The sequence below is a fragment of the Bidens hawaiensis genome, unplaced genomic scaffold (assembly GCF_021521415.1).
Source record: "Bidens hawaiensis isolate Kalapana, Puna unplaced genomic scaffold, B.hawaiensis_p1.1 tig00046700_1, whole genome shotgun sequence".
NCBI classification, from domain to species: Eukaryota; Viridiplantae; Streptophyta; class Magnoliopsida; order Asterales; family Asteraceae; genus Bidens; species Bidens hawaiensis.
Genome location: NW_027498332.1, coordinates 20,141 through 38,417, shown reverse-complemented (window position 1 = coordinate 38,417; position 18,277 = coordinate 20,141). Strand labels below are relative to the sequence as shown.

General features: G+C 35.8%; 3 protein-coding genes and 1 long non-coding RNA gene across 4 annotated transcripts; 3 read left to right on the top strand and 1 right to left on the bottom strand.

Moving 5' to 3' along the window:
• Positions 1-1,411: 1,411 nt before the first annotated feature.
• On the bottom strand, positions 1,412-1,802 carry LOC143596561 (uncharacterized). The gene is made up of 2 exons (XR_013146732.1): positions 1,590-1,802; positions 1,412-1,558 (listed from the first exon to the last, which is right to left on the bottom strand). It is a non-coding gene; the product is annotated as an uncharacterized LOC143596561 (long non-coding RNA).
• Positions 1,803-3,754: 1,952 nt separating this feature from the next.
• LOC143596558 (mitochondrial carnitine/acylcarnitine carrier-like protein) lies at positions 3,755-5,456 on the top strand. The gene is made up of 2 exons (XM_077075305.1): positions 3,755-4,146; positions 4,841-5,456. The coding sequence occupies exons 1-2, from the start codon at positions 3,755-3,757 to the stop codon at positions 4,986-4,988; spliced, it is 540 nt and encodes a 179-aa protein (XP_076931420.1). The 3' UTR covers positions 4,989-5,456.
• An 829-nt stretch (positions 5,457-6,285) lies between these two features.
• LOC143596554 (uncharacterized) lies at positions 6,286-7,245 on the top strand. The gene is made up of 3 exons (XM_077075301.1): positions 6,286-6,650; positions 6,743-6,910; positions 7,063-7,245. Exons 1-3 carry the CDS (start codon positions 6,570-6,572, stop codon positions 7,243-7,245), a joined length of 432 nt encoding a protein of 143 aa, XP_076931416.1. The 5' UTR covers positions 6,286-6,569.
• An 8,954-nt stretch (positions 7,246-16,199) lies between these two features.
• Positions 16,200-17,097, top strand: LOC143596557 (abscisic acid receptor PYR1-like). Its single transcript, XM_077075304.1, has 2 exons — positions 16,200-16,622; positions 16,788-17,097. Exons 1-2 carry the CDS (start codon positions 16,200-16,202, stop codon positions 16,995-16,997), a joined length of 633 nt encoding a protein of 210 aa, XP_076931419.1. The 3' UTR covers positions 16,998-17,097.
• Positions 17,098-18,277: the final 1,180 nt, after the last annotated feature.

The window sequence follows — 18,277 nt, the reverse complement described above, 5'->3', positions numbered from 1 at the left end:
ATTAACGCTAGGGTTTTACCAACGGCCGGGTTTTACCGATTTTTTAGTTTTAGTTCCGGTACCATCACGAACGTAACCGAAACCGACTGAATTCATGTCGACTTAGTACCGCAATGCCCATGACCGACAATACTCGGTTTTTATCAACGTCAAGGTACGTCCATAACGAACGTAACGAAAGCCAGTAGAATGTGAGTTTTGTTTTTGTTTTATTTTTCTTTGTTTTGTTTTAGTTTTAGTATCGTAGCGAAATCGACCGGGTTTTACCAACGCTTGAGTTTTACCGACCGAGGGCACCCTATTTTGCACTTTAATTTTTTATATATTTTTTTGTTTTAGTTCTTAGTACAACAGCGCATGTAACTGAAACCAACCAAATTCACGTCAAATTACCGTCTCAAAGCTTAGGACTGATAACGCTTGATTTTTACCACCGCGCGCTCGAGTTTTATCAACATGCCTCGTCGCAGCACGTTGGGTAAAACAATAGTTATTAATAAATAAAAGATAAGTTACCTTCATTTTAGAAAATAAATATTACTTTTCCTAAAACTCGGTATTTGACAAGTATTTTCGTGCTTGAATATTATCAATTTAAACTAGCAAGAAGATATAAAATCGAAAGTTTACAAGAGTTTAAAATAAACCTAAAACTTGAAAAAACTATCACGTCTGAAAGTAACACCATTTGCCGCATTCCAAACTTTTAAAGTTTGCTTGTGATTTGGTTTTCATCCAAATGAAAGAGAAAGTAATTCTTCAATCGTTTTGATACATGAGAAGATTATGGTATTGAACATCTTATTATTTTGGGTATGCCATATACATAACAGTGTAGTTAGTCCTAGGTGTATTCAAAAATATCCGAATACAAAACCGAATTCGAAATACCCAAAATATCCGAATTTTTGGATTCGGATAATGTTTTTTAAACAGTTCAGATAATTTGAATCTCCGAAATATCCTAAATAATTTTTATATAATATAACTCGGATGCTAGCGTGGATCCCGATCATGCCAACATAGTTGGCCTGAGTGGGGTGGCGGGGCGCGACGTGTTCGCGTAGTGAGATAACTAAGTCACCGTTCGACAAAAAAATTACATGTTTATTTTAGATCTGGATCTAAAATTAACATATCTTCTTCTCCCGTTCACCAGCATCAGCCACCACCCCCATTCACTTCTCGCCACCGTTCACCATCACCTTCTTGTTCATCTGGAAATCCTAATCCCGTAAACAGTGATCGATTTGAAGAAGGTTTTGAGAAATTATTAGTATTTGGTAGATTAGAGATGATGTTACACAGTCAAGACTTTGAATTTGATTATGAAAGGGTCGGATATCTGAAGTTCGGATATCCGATTTTGAACACCCCTGGTTAGTACTATCACTTAAGTTATTATTTTTCCCCCCGACCCCCTTCTACCTATAGCTTGCGAATAAAAAAATGTCTCGTATGTAAAACACGTAAATGAGAAAACTTTTATACCATAAACTAATTGATTGCGAATTGTGTAAGGAGAAGTTGCATGAAAGGAAGAGTTGATCAGTTGTCTCTGAAACTTCCCCACATATCAGACAAAGAACTGTCTCCATGGCGCTATTTCTTCTTACTAAAGTGTTTACCTTAATTAGAACACAACTCTTATGAATAACATCGCCCAAAATTAAAAATATATGTTAATTTATAATGTGAGTGAGAGTATTCAGGGTTTTCATTTTTTTTGTTAACGACAAACACAATCTAATTTTGAAGGAACAATGTATGCCCAGATTAACAACTGACTTACTTTTATCTCAATCGAATGTTATAAACTGATTTGAAATGACATAAAATATAAGTTGCATGCTCACATAGTTACTTCTCCGTTGTAGTGTGAAAATGCGGAGGTCTTTGGGGGGGGGGGGGGGTGGCTGGCTAGAAGGTTAGGTTTTCTCACATATAGTGAGTTTTTTTCCTTGGGGGTGGAATAGAACTGATCTGGAGGGTCACGACAGTCTGTCAATGATTCAAATAGTCGTTCAAATAAAAAGTAAAAAATAACAATGAAAGATTTGAACTAGACCTTGTGCAAGGTTGTCAGTTCGAATTCCGAGCCCGCACAGGTTTTCATCCCATCGTGTGTTACGCCAGAGAGTTTTACTCTTGTGACGACACAACAACTGTCAAGTGGCAGCCGACAGTGTGGTTTTCTGGGGGAACACTCAAGCCAAACACTGAAGCAAACGTGGGGTCGCTTAAGACAACATAGTCTAGTTATAATACGTAGGGCATTAATACTCTCCAAATTTAAGGAGTGCGGTAGCCTAAATACAAAAAGTAGTCGTTATAATATATATGCATATATAACTCGAACTTATAAAAGGAAATAGATATCTCTTTTACGTAATAATTGGCATTTAAAATACATACGTTAATATTAAGAAAACAAGTAGCGGCCATACCCTGAATGTTTAGTTAATATTTATTTATAGAAAGTTTTGTAATTTTGCATTGGGAATGTTTGGGTATAGAATGGATTGATGTTCCCACTCTCCAAGGTTTGCCACATTGTTTTTTTGTTTGTTTGGTTTTGTTTTGGACAGCCATTAATCCTCACCTACACAAATTTAGGATTTTGTTGAGTCGCAGGTTGATCGGCGAATCCTGTCCTCTGGTATCCTCTCACAGGTTCACATCCAATTCCCTTCATATATATCTTCAAATTTCAAGATTTCAATTTCACACAAACCCTTTTAACAACCCTTGCATATTCTTCTAAAAAGATTTCAATTTTGAAAGATTCATGCATTGGATTTGGTATTTTTCATTCTACATATGTTGCCCGTTTACCTGCCACTTTACTGTAATCATTTTGTACTTTTAAACGTACTTGAATTTTGAAGGAGAAACTATTTCCATAAACATTATTTTTATTTGATAAACATGTATATTTGTTTGATGATCATGATCTTTCTTTTTCAAGTAATTAATTTCGTTGTTTTAGGTACTTCGATATTCCGGTTTAATATCGATCAATCTCTAGCGAACATATCAAATATCAAATATCAACCGAGGTATATTTTTACTGTTAAAAGAAAGTATTAATTTCTGTTTGTTTTAGAAATCATTATATTGAATTCAAATATTCAATTTCATGTCCTTAATTTTGGTGTTGATTGATCAAGTCATGATTTCATTGAACTAGGACAAAATGTTATCATAGTAAAAGTTATTAAATTAATGGGTACATTGAACCTAGACAGATAGTTTATCACAACAGAAATTTCTAAGGTATGTATGGGTCGGTTTTGGGCTTAAAGTAAGCTGAAAAACAAAATTTTAGTTTTTTATGTTTTGGAAAACCGTTCGGATTTTGTTTTCTCAGTTTTTAGTTTTCACAATGGGTTCGCTAGGTTTAAGTCTTGTCATTTGGGCTTGAAACTTTGGGCTTAAATAGAATTTGAGCTTGAAATTTAATTAATATTAATGATTAGTTGATTATCAAATATCTGGACCAGTTTTTTTTTGGGTAACAACATTTATTAATTTCTTGTAGATTACTTTACATTAAAAAAGTTAGCTCATAATTAATAAATTCAATAACCGAATTCACTTTTATGGTTTTTATTGATAAATGTTGGTTCGGTTTTTCTGGTTATTAGTACATGGAATCAAAAGTTTTAAACAGATTTGATGTCAAATATGACTTTAAAAACTAATTGTTTGTAAATGATTAATATATATTAGTATTTGTGACATACATTTACAGATGGGTGATGTAGCAAAGGACTTAGCTGCTGGAACAGTAGGAGGAGTGGCCCAATTGGTAGTTGGCCACCCTTTTGACACCATAAAGGTCAAACTTCAAAGTCAACCTACTCCACTACCGGGTGAAATCCCCAAATACTCTGGGGCGATAGACGCAGTTAAAAAAACATTATCAGCTGATGGCGCAGGGGGCCTATTCAAAGGTATGGGGGCCCCACTTGCCACCGTGGCAGCCTTCAATGCTGCCTTGTTCTCGGTCAGGGGTCAAATGGAGACCTCGTTAAGGTCCCACCCTGGTGCACCCCTGACCGTGAACCAGCAGTGCATTGCTGGAGCCGGTGCTGGATTTGCAGTCTCGTTCTTGGCCACCCCAACCGAGTTGATCAAATGCAGGTCAATGCTCTTCTTTTAACTACAACATAGTTGTTTAATTTGACTTAGGTGAAAGATATGTGATCAGTTTTATTGTAAGTCTTTTAGGTGGGGATGCGAATGAAACCGAAATAACCAGCCCGTTACCTGATTAACCGAAATCACCGAATCAATAAATAACCAATTGGGTTGGTTTTAGTTTTTTTTTAAACCTGATTTTTCACTACAATTCTACTTTTGCTAAAACCAAAAAAGAATAAACCGAGTCGAATTGAATCTACTGAACCATACCAAAAAATGCAACAAGCCCGATTCTAAGTAATTTATATAAAAAAATTAATAAAAAGGTGCAGCTAAAAAGTTATGAGGTTCAAATATGTAATAAGCAATTATTTATTAACTAACAATAAATTAAATAATTAGGCGCAAAGTTTCAAGCTGAAATTCATTATTTTAGGTCATTAACTTCGGACCAAAATTTTTGAGCCAAATGGTAAAACCAAACACGAGCCCATTGTAAAAACCGAAACCCTAAAGAGCCAAAAGTCAACGGTTTCAAAACTCAAAACCTGAACTTTTATATTTTTGGTTCGTATTTAGCCAAAGACCGACCCAAATTGACCCATGTTACTGAAACGTGTGCTTGACCTTAAAGGTCAAAGGGTATGAGTCAAAATTATAACTTGAAATATGCAACTTGTTTCTTGAAATCTAGACTTCAGGCCCAAGGCACAGGGGGTGCAACAGGCGCAACATCAGCCGCAGTAACAGAAGCTGCAGCTGCAACCGCCGCATCAGCAGGCAAGTATGGTGGTCCGATGGACGTGGCTAAGCAGGTCTTGAGGTCTGAAGGTGGAGTTTGAGGTCTCTATAAAGGTTTACTACCCACATTCGCCCGCGAAGTACCTGGAAACGCCACCTTATTTGGTGTATAAGAAGCTCTAAAACAGTACATGGCTGGTGGGACCGACACTTCTCGGTTAAGCCGTGGCTCGTTGATGTTGGCAGGCGGGTTAGCCGGGCCCTCATATTGAGTTACGGTCTACCCAACTGACGTGGTCAAGAGTGTGATCCAGATTGATGATTATACGAATCCTAAATATTCGGGTTCTATTGATGCTTTTAAAAAGATTGTTAAATCTGAAGGGGTTAAGGGTTTATATAAAGGTTTTGGACCGGCAATGGTTCGCAGTGTTCCGGCCAATGCTGCTTGCTTTTTAGCATATGAACTCACAAGGTCTAGCTTAGGCTAGTCATGATTTGTAACATTTGTTGTACTGAATATTTTTTGTTACTTTTTAACGTGTTGAACTAATCCAGTTATGTTACCGCCAGATGACCAGATCTCTATACATACCTGTAACATGTCAATATGTCACAACTAATTAATAAGACAAGGGAAAATTAATTACTTAAATTGGTATTTAGAACCAAAATATTGCTAAAATAGTCATTAACGTACTTTTAACATTTATAAAATAGGCATATGTAAAATCAACCAACCAGTTGAAGTCAGACAGGGCCGTCTCCGAGAATTTAAATACCTCGGCCGAGTAAAAATGAAAATGCTCATATGCCTTAACGGAAATTTTTTATCCGCTAGCGTACATGGATAAAACTTTTATCGACCGGTTTATTATAAGCATAAACCATTCTGAGCATGTACTTATCTCATAAACCATTGCAAATAACCTTTTTTTAACGCCAAAAAACATATATATGTAATATGTATAAAAAAGTTTGTGTCCCTGAACCTTATGTGCCCCAGCCGATTGTGCGGCTCGCATACCCTCCGAGCCTTCCCTGAAGCCAGATAACCATGGCGAGCTAAGAAAGCTAAACTTGAGCTGCCACAATCTTTAAAAAGTACAACATGATACACAAATAAACCAATAATAGCATAACACATGTAAAGCCGGCTGAATCTTAGCGTGCTTAATTAGAAAAGCGTGCGCTAAATCCAAGCCAACTCCGAAAAATGTCGGTGCTTTACACATGTTATGCACTTATTATATATTGGTTTGTTTTGTGGACCTATTGTATTTTTCCAACATTTTTGTGCCGGTTAAATTTCATCATTCTTAGCCGGTCGTGCTTATGTGACATTTTTGCATTGATTAATTAGTTTTGGACATCCCATTTTATAAATGATAAAAGTCTATGCCTATTTTCATAAAATGTTAGTGTTAAAAATAACTAATTTTGTGATTTCCCGGTAAAATATATAAATCTTTGATTCATTCTTTTGACTGACTGAGCAACAGACTTTGCCCTAAAATCTCCACACCTTCAGTTCAGTCAACAGAGAAAAAAAAGGACACTTATAATATTTCCAAATAACCCTTGTGCCTTCACGAATGTAGCATATATACAAGCTTACAATTATATACACATGCATGCATATGTGAACGTATAGAACAGTCATACAATTAAGACTGTAAAATATGGTGAAAGTAGATGAACAAATACAAACTCACACCAGCTCACTACCTCTTCTCTCAAAACCGGATCGCATGGAGTCTTTCGTAAGCATACCATACGTAGTAGATCGCTTTACATTTTTTTGTTTGTGATCAATCCTATTAATAAAACAATTGTGTTAATTATATCTATGTAGATGAGGCAGATCACAAGAAACCCTAATATGTCAAGATGGCGGTATATCTTTTCGTTTGGTCGAAAGAACAACAAGGAGTATGTACCGTTGAAGACAACCGTCGTGAAGGCCAACAACAAAAGTTATTTGCTAAATCGAATCGAGTCCCTTGAAGATCGTCTTATTCAGGTAAATTATATATATATAATTCACTAACACAACAACAGTCTTTGGTTATGACGACGACATGTCATCGCTATATGCTGACTTAGTGTAAGTATATTTAATTAGTTAATTAATTAGTTAAAATTTGCATGTTATGTCTGTGGATAAAAAATCAGCTTTCATTAGAGATTGAAACTCGAAGAGCATCGCGCACTTCAGCCACTGCACCAAAATTACCGGTTTCTTCGTACCCGGTTTTCAACAATCCTAAGTCCAAAGGCAAGCGTGAATCTCCTTCAGATATCCTTCCGGTCAGTACTGGTTGTGATTTACAGGTGATTATAACTATGAGAAACTAATTCTCATTTATCGTGCGGTATATATATGTAATGTAATGTAATGTAATATTTGTGAACAGAATGAAGGTGAAACATTGGAACGAAAGAAGAAGCAGAAGCAAAAACAAAAGCGGAAGAACGGGAAGAAGAAGAAAGCTAGTTGGCCACATTTAAAGATACTAGGTTGCTAGTAGTGTTTCGTTTCAATCTTTGGCTTGTCTAATAGTTTTGGATCTTTATTAATGTTTTGTTTTTTCAATTTGTTCTCTTTTTATTTATATAAAGTCTAGTTTTGGATCTTTAATGGTTTTTTTTTTCTCTATTGTTATCTTTTTATTTATATAAAAGTTCTTGAGAACCGGGGATCGTACCTAATTAAGTTGCAGAATTTGGACCGTTAATGTTAAGGAGAATGTGGTGTTTTTTTATGAGAAAAATATAATGATAAAGATGTAAAAAAAATTATTTAATTATATATGAGAGAGAAAATGTAATATTTTTTTATGTAATTATAGAGCTAGAAATAGATAAGTTGTCGGGAATGCTTTAATAATTTTTAGGTTTTAAAATAGAGAGCAATAAAGAAATAATTTTTAGTTTCACTATAAAAACTTATTCTTGTTGTTAAAAATATATTTAACGGATTACTTTTAGAAATCATATAAAAAATGTGTAATTATCATATTCACACGTGTTAGAATCTCATATAAAACTTGTGTACGTAGTTTTATGTAATAAAATACATTCTTGTTAGAAGCCTGCGTAATTTCATACATAAATGGCAAGATATGTCCGTGGATGTAAAATATCCCATGGTTATACTGACTTATACAATAGTGAGTGAGGATGATATCAACTCTAAGGATTATGTTAATTCTTTTACCGAAAGTTGGGACCTTAATTTTATATAGTCACCAAAGAGAATCCTTTGAGAGTTCACACCCATAATGTTGTACATGTGGACAAAGCAGCTTGATTATTTGATCGATTGGTCGGTCACGGTGAATAGAAAATGTTTAAAAGACGAAATAGTAAAACTGGTCCTTTATGTTTTCATGGGTTTTCAATAGTCGTCATTTGGCAAACTTAATAACTGAAATCATGTTCTATGTTTTAAAAATGTATCACGTTACGTCCTTTTACACTAAGGGGCTGTTTGGCAAGTGCTGAACCATTAAGTGCTGAATGATTAAGAGGTCTAAATGATTAAGAGGCTCTGAACCAGTAAATATTGTTTGGTTCGACATCTGAATGACTATGCAGAATGACTAATTTACCCCTCTGAGCTATTTCCTACTGAATGACATATATTCGTTTATTCATGATCTTAATAACTTTACAGAATGACCGCACTTTCATTGTAACCAACCAAATACATATTAAAACAAACTTTCATTATAACCAACCAAACTTTCTTTATAACTAACCAAAATACATAATGATTTTGTTGTATGGCTAGACATTTGAATGAATGTGTAGAATAACTATTTTACCCATCTGAACTATTTTGTGATGAATGAAATATATATGTCTAGACGTCTAGTCAAAGCTCTTAACAACATATTTTATAAAAATTTGACATGACTCGTTTGTATAAAGGGTAATTCTTACGAAGAACAAAACCTGTTTAATAACCAATAGTTCACAAAATACGGCTGATTCAATAACACATGAGGCCCATAACTAATTACTTAAAGAAACTACGTAATATACTTCATAGCATGTTTATATCTTAAACTTGACCAAATAGACATAACACTATCTATGAAAAAAAACAATATCACAATTCTCAACTTCGTTGACTCGCTCCGAAGACTTGATCATCTCCAACCTCGCGTACCATAACTTTGCGTAAAGCCGCCTTGTTAGTCCACTTGACTCGGTCACTTTAATAAAACCACCACAGTAGCTTTACCTATAATTTACCACCACGAAAGATTAGTCATAGCTAAGTGAGGACTCATGATTAATTTCAATTGTGTCATTAATTAACGGGATATATTAACTATTCAGAGCACCATAATGCATTCCCAAAGCATAACTACAAAAATGGATCAAAGCTCAACAATAAACATGAAACAACTCGCGTGTCAAAGGTTTTCACCGTTGTACTCAACACCCAATTTTAGTGCTGCACTTTCTGTGCAACACCTCTTCACATTCGATTTTGACACTCTTACGACCTGAAGTACTTTAACATGATCAAAGGTAAAACATAGTAGACTCGGAACACTTTTCAACCATATATAATACACATTTATCCGAGCTACAGTTAATTTTATATAAAATCTAGAAAAACAGGTCAGCGGTGTATTCTTTAGTCATCAGCTTTGCTGAAATTTCGGTACAGCTACAGAAGTTAGCCATTTTACCACGAAACTCGTTTCCTTTTCAAGTTCATTTATGTGGGTCGCAAACATTATCTTAAAACATTTGGAAGCACCATAAACATACCAAAGACTCCATAATACAAATAAAAACATTTGAAAAAAAAACAGAAAACCAACATATTTGATGTAACTGCCATTGCAAAGTACAAACCAAAACTCTTCAAATATTAAACAATAAATTTAGCATATGTATGGCTGCTGAGAAACTAAAAACTTAATTTTACTCGCTCAAATAAGCTTTGACATATTTATCACAATATTGAAAGAAAATACTTGGATATTTCCTTTTGCTCCGTAAGTGACCAATACTTTGTTTCCACAATGAATGTCTACACTGAATAAGGTTAAAATCGTAAGTAAAATTAAACTTGTAACACAGTAACACTAAAGTTACTAAAAAGGCATCTTTTATCTCGGTAATATGTATGGGTGTACTCGAAGAGATCAAAGATACTGCACGTGCAGTAAGAACCAAAATTATAAAATTCTTAAGAATAATTATTTATGTGAATTATGTTTAGAAAGCTATATATTTCCAAGAGTAATAAGTATTTAAACTTACAAAGCTATATGTTTACAAAACCCTTACTTTCAATGGTGTCCCATTTCTCACAAACCGTCCCGTAACAGATATACAAACAATTGTGATTAAGCTATTGCTCCATTCAATTAAAGTAAGAAAAACTAATCCATAAATCACAATGTCCTAATGACAAACAACTGAGATTAAACCACTATTCCAAAATTCACATCGAATGGAGAAACCATATAATCATATTCAATATTCCAAAAACCAGATTGAATAAAACCCAAAAAAATAATGAATCGATTGAATTGAAATCAGAAACCAAAATTCAGAACTCTATTGAATCAAACAATGAAAAAAATGAATTAAATAAAAATAGATTAAATAGAAATCAGAAATCGATTAACTATGAATTGATTATTGAATCGATAGAGGATGGAATTGAAAACGAAATCGAGTGAATCAGGAATATGAAGAGGTAGGTCCCAGCAGAGCCCAGTTGGAGCTGCAAGACTCACCTTGAAGAGGGACGTCTGCGCAAGGACCAACTGGTTCCGCAGGACCCACCATGCTCAGAGATGAAGACCTTACGCGCAGTACGCCAGCTGTTCCCGCAGGAAAAGCCTCCCAATGGTGAAGTACCCCGCCTGTCCCCGCAGTTGCGGTTACAAGCCATCAGGGAAGGCTACCCGCACTAATAGCAAGGCTACACGCACAAGGCACTCAATAATTCAGTGTCACCTGAAGGAATGAGCAAGGCGGGAATACTCCCGCCCAAATGAGCCAGTCCGTATGCTTCTGGAATATCTTTTGTACTATACCTGCCAAGGTATGGACAAAATAGACAAGATCTGACCAAAGCAGCTCATGAACCAATCACAGGGTGACAGCTCACCGACAAACAGTACGAGGAGCATGCTCTAGTACTGTTTGTCACTATTAGCCGCTGCCTACTCACCAACCCTTGTCGTGGCACGCACATAGCCTGCAGTTGGTGGAAAAGGAATAGTACACAGCCGGCCTGGTCACTATCAGCCGCTGCCTACCCACCAACCAGCATGGCACGTGCGTAGCCCGTAGTTGGTAGAACAGGAATATTATACAGCTGGCTGTACCTGCTTGGAAACCTACCTTCGGCTATAAATACTCCAACACCTTGGAACGGTAGGATCATCTGGTATTTTACCTTCACTAGCAATTTCTCTCAATATACACTTATATTCAGAGCAATCTAGTCTGATTCTCACGCCGGAGGGTGGTCACAAGGAGGAACCCCCCCCCCCTCTCAGTGACGAGCTCACGGTGTCTGTTTTGCAGGTCATCTGAAGAACCTCTTTCTTCGCCGGACCTAACCCTCGTGGGAAACATCTATTTAACCCCCAGATTATCCGTAATCTGCCCGGGGACGATTAGTGTTTCTTCAGAATCGATAGAGGATGGAATTGAAAACGAAATCGAGTGAATCAGGAATATGAATTGTACCTGGTTAGTAACGAGGTTGGAAGTGGTGTTCAGGTCCGGCGACAGAGGTTGTTGACGGTGCGGAAGTGAAGACCGATGGTGAAGAAAGGGGTGGGAGATGGTGCATAGGTGAAGTGGGTATAAGGGTATATGAGTCTTATGAATGATTCAGTGATATTTTGAAGCTAAATGGTTCAGTGGTATACCCATCCCATTTAGATGTTTTATTTTAACAACCAAACACATCTGCATCTGACCGATTCAGACATATACATCTGAATGGTCCCATTAAGTGGTAAACAAACAGGCCCTAACTCAGTTATAAGTTTTTTCGTTAAATTTGGTCATGTGCAATGCACATGAGGGTATATTTGTAACTTCAAAATTATTTAATAACAAAAAAATTATATTATATATATAAATTACACACACACACACTCTCTCCATCTCTTTCTCTCACCTCTCTCTCTCTCCTGGCCACTTTCACCACCACCTGCCACCGTCACTCTCTCATCTCTCGTTTTCCGGCGACCAAAAGATGCAAGCCCCACCCGCCACTTCCTCGTCCGCCGCAGTCACAGCCACCACTGTCACTCTCTCACCTCTCGTTTTCCGGCAACCAGAAGATTCAAGCCCCACCTGCCACTTCCTCCTCCGCCACAGTGACAGCCACCACCACCTGCCACCGTTAGATCTTTCTCTGTAAGCATCACCATCAACAACTACCGTCACCATTTCCGACCTCTATTTTATCTGAATACCGCCGCCGCCATCGTCTAATCACTCTCTCTTTTTTACTCTGAGCAAACAAATATCTAGATCCCACTATTTCTTGTTCTAATACCTCATTTTAGGGTTTGGAAACCCTAATTCGGAAATTGGTAATTGAAATTTGGGTGTTTTAGCGTTTGTTATGGGGTGAGTTGAAGAGAAAAGTGTGGGCAGTTTTCAGTGATTGACGGAGAGATTGAGGGGGCGGTGATGTGCGTCGGCGGCGACGTGGTGGCGGCAGGTGGTGGGTGAAGTTGGATTTGAAGAACTACGAAGGGGATGGTGATGGTGGCAGAGGTGGAGTGGTGGGTGGCGGCGGTTTGCAACAGGTGGTCGTGGTTTTGGGTTTTGGAGAAGAAAGAAGATGATGGTGGTGGTCAGGTGGCCGGATTTAATGGTTGTCAAAGATGGAGTTTTCTTGTGGGGCCGGATTTGGTGGTGATAAGCGGTGATGGTGGTGTTGGGGTAGGTGGTGGTTAACATGAAGAAGAAATGGCGATGATGATGAATATTGGTGGGATGAGAGTGGGAGAGAGAGATGAATATTTTTTTAAAAGGCCAAACCTTTAGTCTAGTTACACAACAGTCTTTAAAGGGGTAAAATGACCACACTGTCCTCATGTGCAAAGCACATGACCATATTTAACGTAAAAATTTAACCGGGTTAGTACCAAAGGACGTAACGTGAACAAAATTTGAAACATGAAATACGTCTTTTGTCATTAAGTTTGCCAAATGACGACTATTGAAAAACCTTAAAAACATAATGGACCTGTTTTGCCATTTTTTCGGTTTAAAAAAAGCATACCTAGCTAATTAGCTAGGTACATGTGAAAAAAAAATAGAAAACAGAGAAAGAGAAAATAATGACTTTAATTATCCTTTTTTACTTAAATAAAATAGTAACTAAAAATTAAAAGCACCCGACTCTTTAAAATAAGACGTTACCGATGCTTAAATGAGAGGTCATGTGTAACACCCTAATTTTGATGTGTACCATTGATTTAAATAACATTGTAATGTAAAGGGGTCCCGTGTCCCAACCTTTTATACTTAAAACAACCTATTAATTTGTTTATAAACTCAATTATGATGTAAGTATTAACTACTTGAAACATAAAAACTAAAATGAGAGGTTATGTGTGTAGTTAGCAAGTATTAACTACTTGAAACATAAAAACTAAAAACTTTTACAAAGTTTCTTCCACTAAGCTTTTCAAATCTACAATTCAACCAGAAGACTCAATCCGCACCATCCATCTTTATTTCGTGACCAAAACTAGAAGACATATACAACAGACTCATTATACATGCCAAATGGGTGAATATGACGCAAACACACAAAATAACACACTAATGTGCAATTACAAAACTCATCGAAAATATCACCTAGGGTGCCATACGACCATCGATGTTGGGTACGCCGAATTTGGCATTTTCCAACGTATGACAGGGAAGCTTCAATGTAGGGCTTCTTTTTTCAGTGTAGGGTACTCCCAAACATACATAATTTTAACATACCTTCATTTTGGATGAGTCTAACCTATATTTAACACTTTGAACCTATTATACATCCCAAAAATGGCTATAATACATGTTCTAATCATATGATAACACCTTGTTACTTGAAAACGTGTCGATACATTCAACTTCAACAAACAAGTCACAACTCAAAATATGAAACTTTCATGACCATTGTAAGAAGTAGAAAACTAGAGGGGTGAACAGGTTTTCTTAATCTTAAACTCGTTTTAAGACGCTAATGATTTTGTTAAACTATTTTCACAACAATGACACTAATTGCAATAACAAAGAATTTAAAGGATAGAAGTGACACAACCAATTCGCAAAGATTCAAGTGAATGTTAACTAATCCAATCTAGTCCACTCCCTGATCCTTGATCGAGATCTTGTTTTACTAAACGTCTCCCAGAATGGGAGGGATTGCCAACACACCGTTTCACTTTTTAAAAGAAGTGATCACCTTCTTCAACACACTATATCAAGATGTGTGCCTTTTCAATTCCTCAAATATTCCCTATATCAAAATAGTGAACTGCATTGTATCAATATAAGGTAATCTCTCTTAAACATAATATTAAGACAATGTTGTCTCTTTACAAAGATAACTCGATCTATGTCAATATAGAGTTTCTCAGCCCAAATACAACAACACTATATCAATAATTCATATATTTATATATATAGGGGAAAGTTAACACACAAATGAAATTAACGTGCTAATTGTGAGAATCAAGTAGAGTAATTATATATACAAGTAGAGATTAATTATGTAATTACATCATAGGGTAATTATGTAACTACTCTATGATGTAATTACATAAATACTCTACTTGATTCTGACAATTAGCACATTAATATTATTTGTATTTGATCCAAACTCTATATATAGAGAGAGAAAGTTAGGTTACCGTACAATAATCCTTAGCGTACAAAAACGTACGCGAATTACACTCAAGGGATAAACAAAACGCTTAAAGGCAAAAACAAAACGCTCAAAAGCAAAAAACAAAAACGCTCAAAATCCAAAATAAAAAAAACGCTCAATAATCTGTAATACGCTCAAAACGAGTTTCGTAAAGAAGTAAACAAATCGATTGATAAACGATCCAAATCTGTTTTTTTTCGTTGATTCAATGATTTAATTGGGTATGTACTGAGATTTCGAGATCTTGTGATGTGATTTCATGGATCAATTTCGTGAATATAGGTATTTTGTACGTTAAGGTACGCTAAGAATTATTGTATTCTATCATATATATATATATATAGGAGGGATAATTTGAGAACTTAATGAGTTGTAAGAACTTTAAGAAGAACTCAATATTGACCACACATTTAATTAAATGAGTATAGAACATGTGGCTGAGAATAAATTTGATTAAAAAATTAATCAGGATAGAGAATAAAGATTTTTGATAATTACACAAGTTTAAATATTAGTTACACGTGCGTAATAAGTCGATTCGGTGTGTGAAAAATGCCGTCATTTTTTCTACGTTACTTACACTTACGTATTACATATGGGTAAAAAAATCAAGAAAAAGAATTGTTACGTTGAGTTCTTTCAAGTTCTTAAAACTCAAAGTGGTTCTAAAAAAATCAATCCTATATATATATATAACCATTGTTTTCCCTTTTAGCACAACAAACAATCACACGAATAATCATCTAGTGACGTCTCTCAATATTACAAGAATAAATAACAATGTTTAAGCTCGCGCTCTTCTTTTGCTCTTTGATTAGACCTTGATCTTCTATGTTGTGTATGTATATGTTGTAGAGTGAAGAGGTGAGGAATAAGACTTTACAAGTCTTTAAATTATAACCTAACATGTGAAGTGGCTTGTCATTGCTTTCATCTTAGAATTAATCACAATCAAGTATCTTCAAATCTTTTTTCTTTAATATCTCCGTTGCTATCTCCATCTCTCCTTTTTTAAGTTATCCAAAATAAGAATGAAGCTCTCCCTTGATGTGAGATCCCTTCTTTGGATAATTAGCCCCCCTTAAATATATGCTTAGACTCTAGTCTTATATAAAACAAAGTAACACAAGCTAAATTTATACAATGTTATCATAAAATACAATAATCTCTTAATACCATGAACTATGCACTTCTAAATTCAAGAAATGAAGCCTCCCCTCATCCATTTCAACACTAGTTAATAATATATAGAAGGTAGACTAAAACTATTAAAATAAATTGTGTTCTCCTACCACACCCATCCTCATACTCCCATCTATTTTATAAACTACTCCTAGTCCTAATCTATCCCCACACAAACCCTTCTCTCTCTCAACATATGGAAGTCAACCCACCACCACAAACCACCGCCAACCACCACCTATCACCACCACCAGGTTTGACCGACAACGAGTCAAACCAACTAAAACCATCTATAACCGACTTCCACACCTACCGGATCACTCCCTCCCAATGCTCCTCAATACTCGCCCAACACATCCATGCGCCAGCCGACATCGTCTGGTCCGTTGTCCGCAGATTCGACAAGCCGCAAACCTACAAACACTTCATTAAAAGCTGCACCGTAAGTGAACACTTCACAATAGCCGTGGGATGCACACGTGATGTTGATGTCATCTCAGGCTTGCCGGCGTCCACTAGCACAGAGCGGTTAGACGTGTTGGATGATGAGAAACTTGTGCTGGGGTTCACCGTTATTGGCGGTGAACATCGGCTTAGAAATTACCATGCGGTCACCACGGTACTATTCTATTGGACTATATTATTAACAATAATAGTATAACATATGTTACTATTTTTATTACATATTATTATTATTATTATCAGTGTGAGCTGATGGGTCCACCTTAGGTTTTTAATTAGATTTTGTTTAATAAATGATCAAGTATTTACCATTATCTTACAGGTACATGAGTTGGTTTCGATGGAAGATTCTCGTCCAACCACGGTGGTCTTGGAGTCGTATGTTGTCGATGTACCGGAGGGAAATACGAAGGAGGATACCCGGCTATTTGCCGACACGGTGGTGAAGCTTAACTTACAGAAGCTGGCGGCTGTCACGGAAGCCATGGCTCATGAAGCAGCCGCCGGCATCAAGGGTCTTAATCTCAGGTGACATTAATTTGATAATTTCAACCCCAAAAATGAAATAAATATTTGTCCTTTTATTTTTATTTTTTTCATTGAATTAAAAATGTGTGAACGTTTTTGTTTAATGTTTGGAATTTACGAAAAGTCGAAAACACCCTTGGTCTTTTAACGGCCGGCTGCCAGCCAGTTTCAATTGTATGCATTATGGGGCGTTTTAGCCAATGGAGTGAGTATTTTGTGAATGTGGTGGTTGTGTGATACTTCATTTAATCATTTTATTATCTATTTTTAAAGATTGGGTAGTTACTTGTTGAAGAAAATACAAAAGTTACCTACTAGATTTGGCTTGAAAGTTACACATAAAAGAAGATGAAAGTGACAGGATTATTATGTTACTTTTTTTCAGTTTGGACCCTCTATCTTCTTTCATATGCTAAATTTGTAGGTTGTGGTTGTTAAATGTGGTTTGGGCAATTGAATATTCGATTAATACGATGACCATGGACACCAACATGGGGTGATAGACAGTGAAGGCACGGATGCCGTATTAAATGAGTTCGTGTGTGGCCAATGAACGAGTGAAAAATCATGACAACAAGTGAGCTAACGAACGTCCAGGCATGGCCCTTGTTTTGAAAAAATAGTTTTGTTGATAACGTTTGTAAAACTATTGCCCTATTATAAAGTAAATTTACTAGTTAATAATTGTAAAACACTTAAACTTAAGTCGTGATTAGTCATTCCCACCTTGGTGGGGTGGTAAAATGATTATGATGTGAAATTATATATCATTGTCCAAACCTTGTAAAATGTAAAGTGTAAAAGTTTAGTGGTTAAAGAAAAGTTATGATAAAGTTTTTAATATGTTTTACGAATCTGTAGCTATATTTACAAATGTGTGTGTATACTTTTAATACATAGTTTCCAAAGAATCGTACAAACGGATATGGGCCTTTGGATCAAGGTAGGTGATATTTAGATCTACAGTGTGCTAAAAAACCATATAGTGTCATATTTAAATGATACAATGTCTTATTTATTTGTTGTGTTTTATTTTAAGCATTCATACATTTCCTACAAAACAATAATTTCTTATTTAAAAACCACTTCTATATATAAGTATATATATACACACACTAGATTGTGAATACTTTTAAGGAATTTGTTATGATAAATAATTTGATTATGAAAAAAATTGTAAAATGTGGTGGTAATTCAAAAGATGTGAAGTCAAGGTAAATATAGACGAATTGCTTAGAAAAATAATAAGATTGGATGGATGAAGTATGACTGTGTTATTGCTGA

Excerpts from the sequence above, each read along its gene's own strand:
- LOC143596558 (XM_077075305.1), top strand. The coding sequence starts at position 3,755 with ATGGGTGATGTAGCAAAGGACTTAGCTGCTGGAACAGTAGGAGGAGTG. Across the intron at positions 4,147-4,840 it reads ACCGAGTTGATCAAATGCAG|ACTTCAGGCCCAAGGCACAG; the intron begins GTCAATGCTCTT and ends CTTGAAATCTAG.
- LOC143596554 (XM_077075301.1), top strand. The coding sequence starts at position 6,570 with ATGGTGAAAGTAGATGAACAAATACAAACTCACACCAGCTCACTACCT. Across the intron at positions 6,651-6,742 it reads CGGATCGCATGGAGTCTTTC|ATGAGGCAGATCACAAGAAA; the intron begins GTAAGCATACCA and ends ATATCTATGTAG. Across the intron at positions 6,911-7,062 it reads TTGAAGATCGTCTTATTCAG|CTTTCATTAGAGATTGAAAC; the intron begins GTAAATTATATA and ends ATAAAAAATCAG.
- LOC143596557 (XM_077075304.1), top strand. The coding sequence starts at position 16,200 with ATGGAAGTCAACCCACCACCACAAACCACCGCCAACCACCACCTATCA. Across the intron at positions 16,623-16,787 it reads ATTACCATGCGGTCACCACG|GTACATGAGTTGGTTTCGAT; the intron begins GTACTATTCTAT and ends ATTATCTTACAG.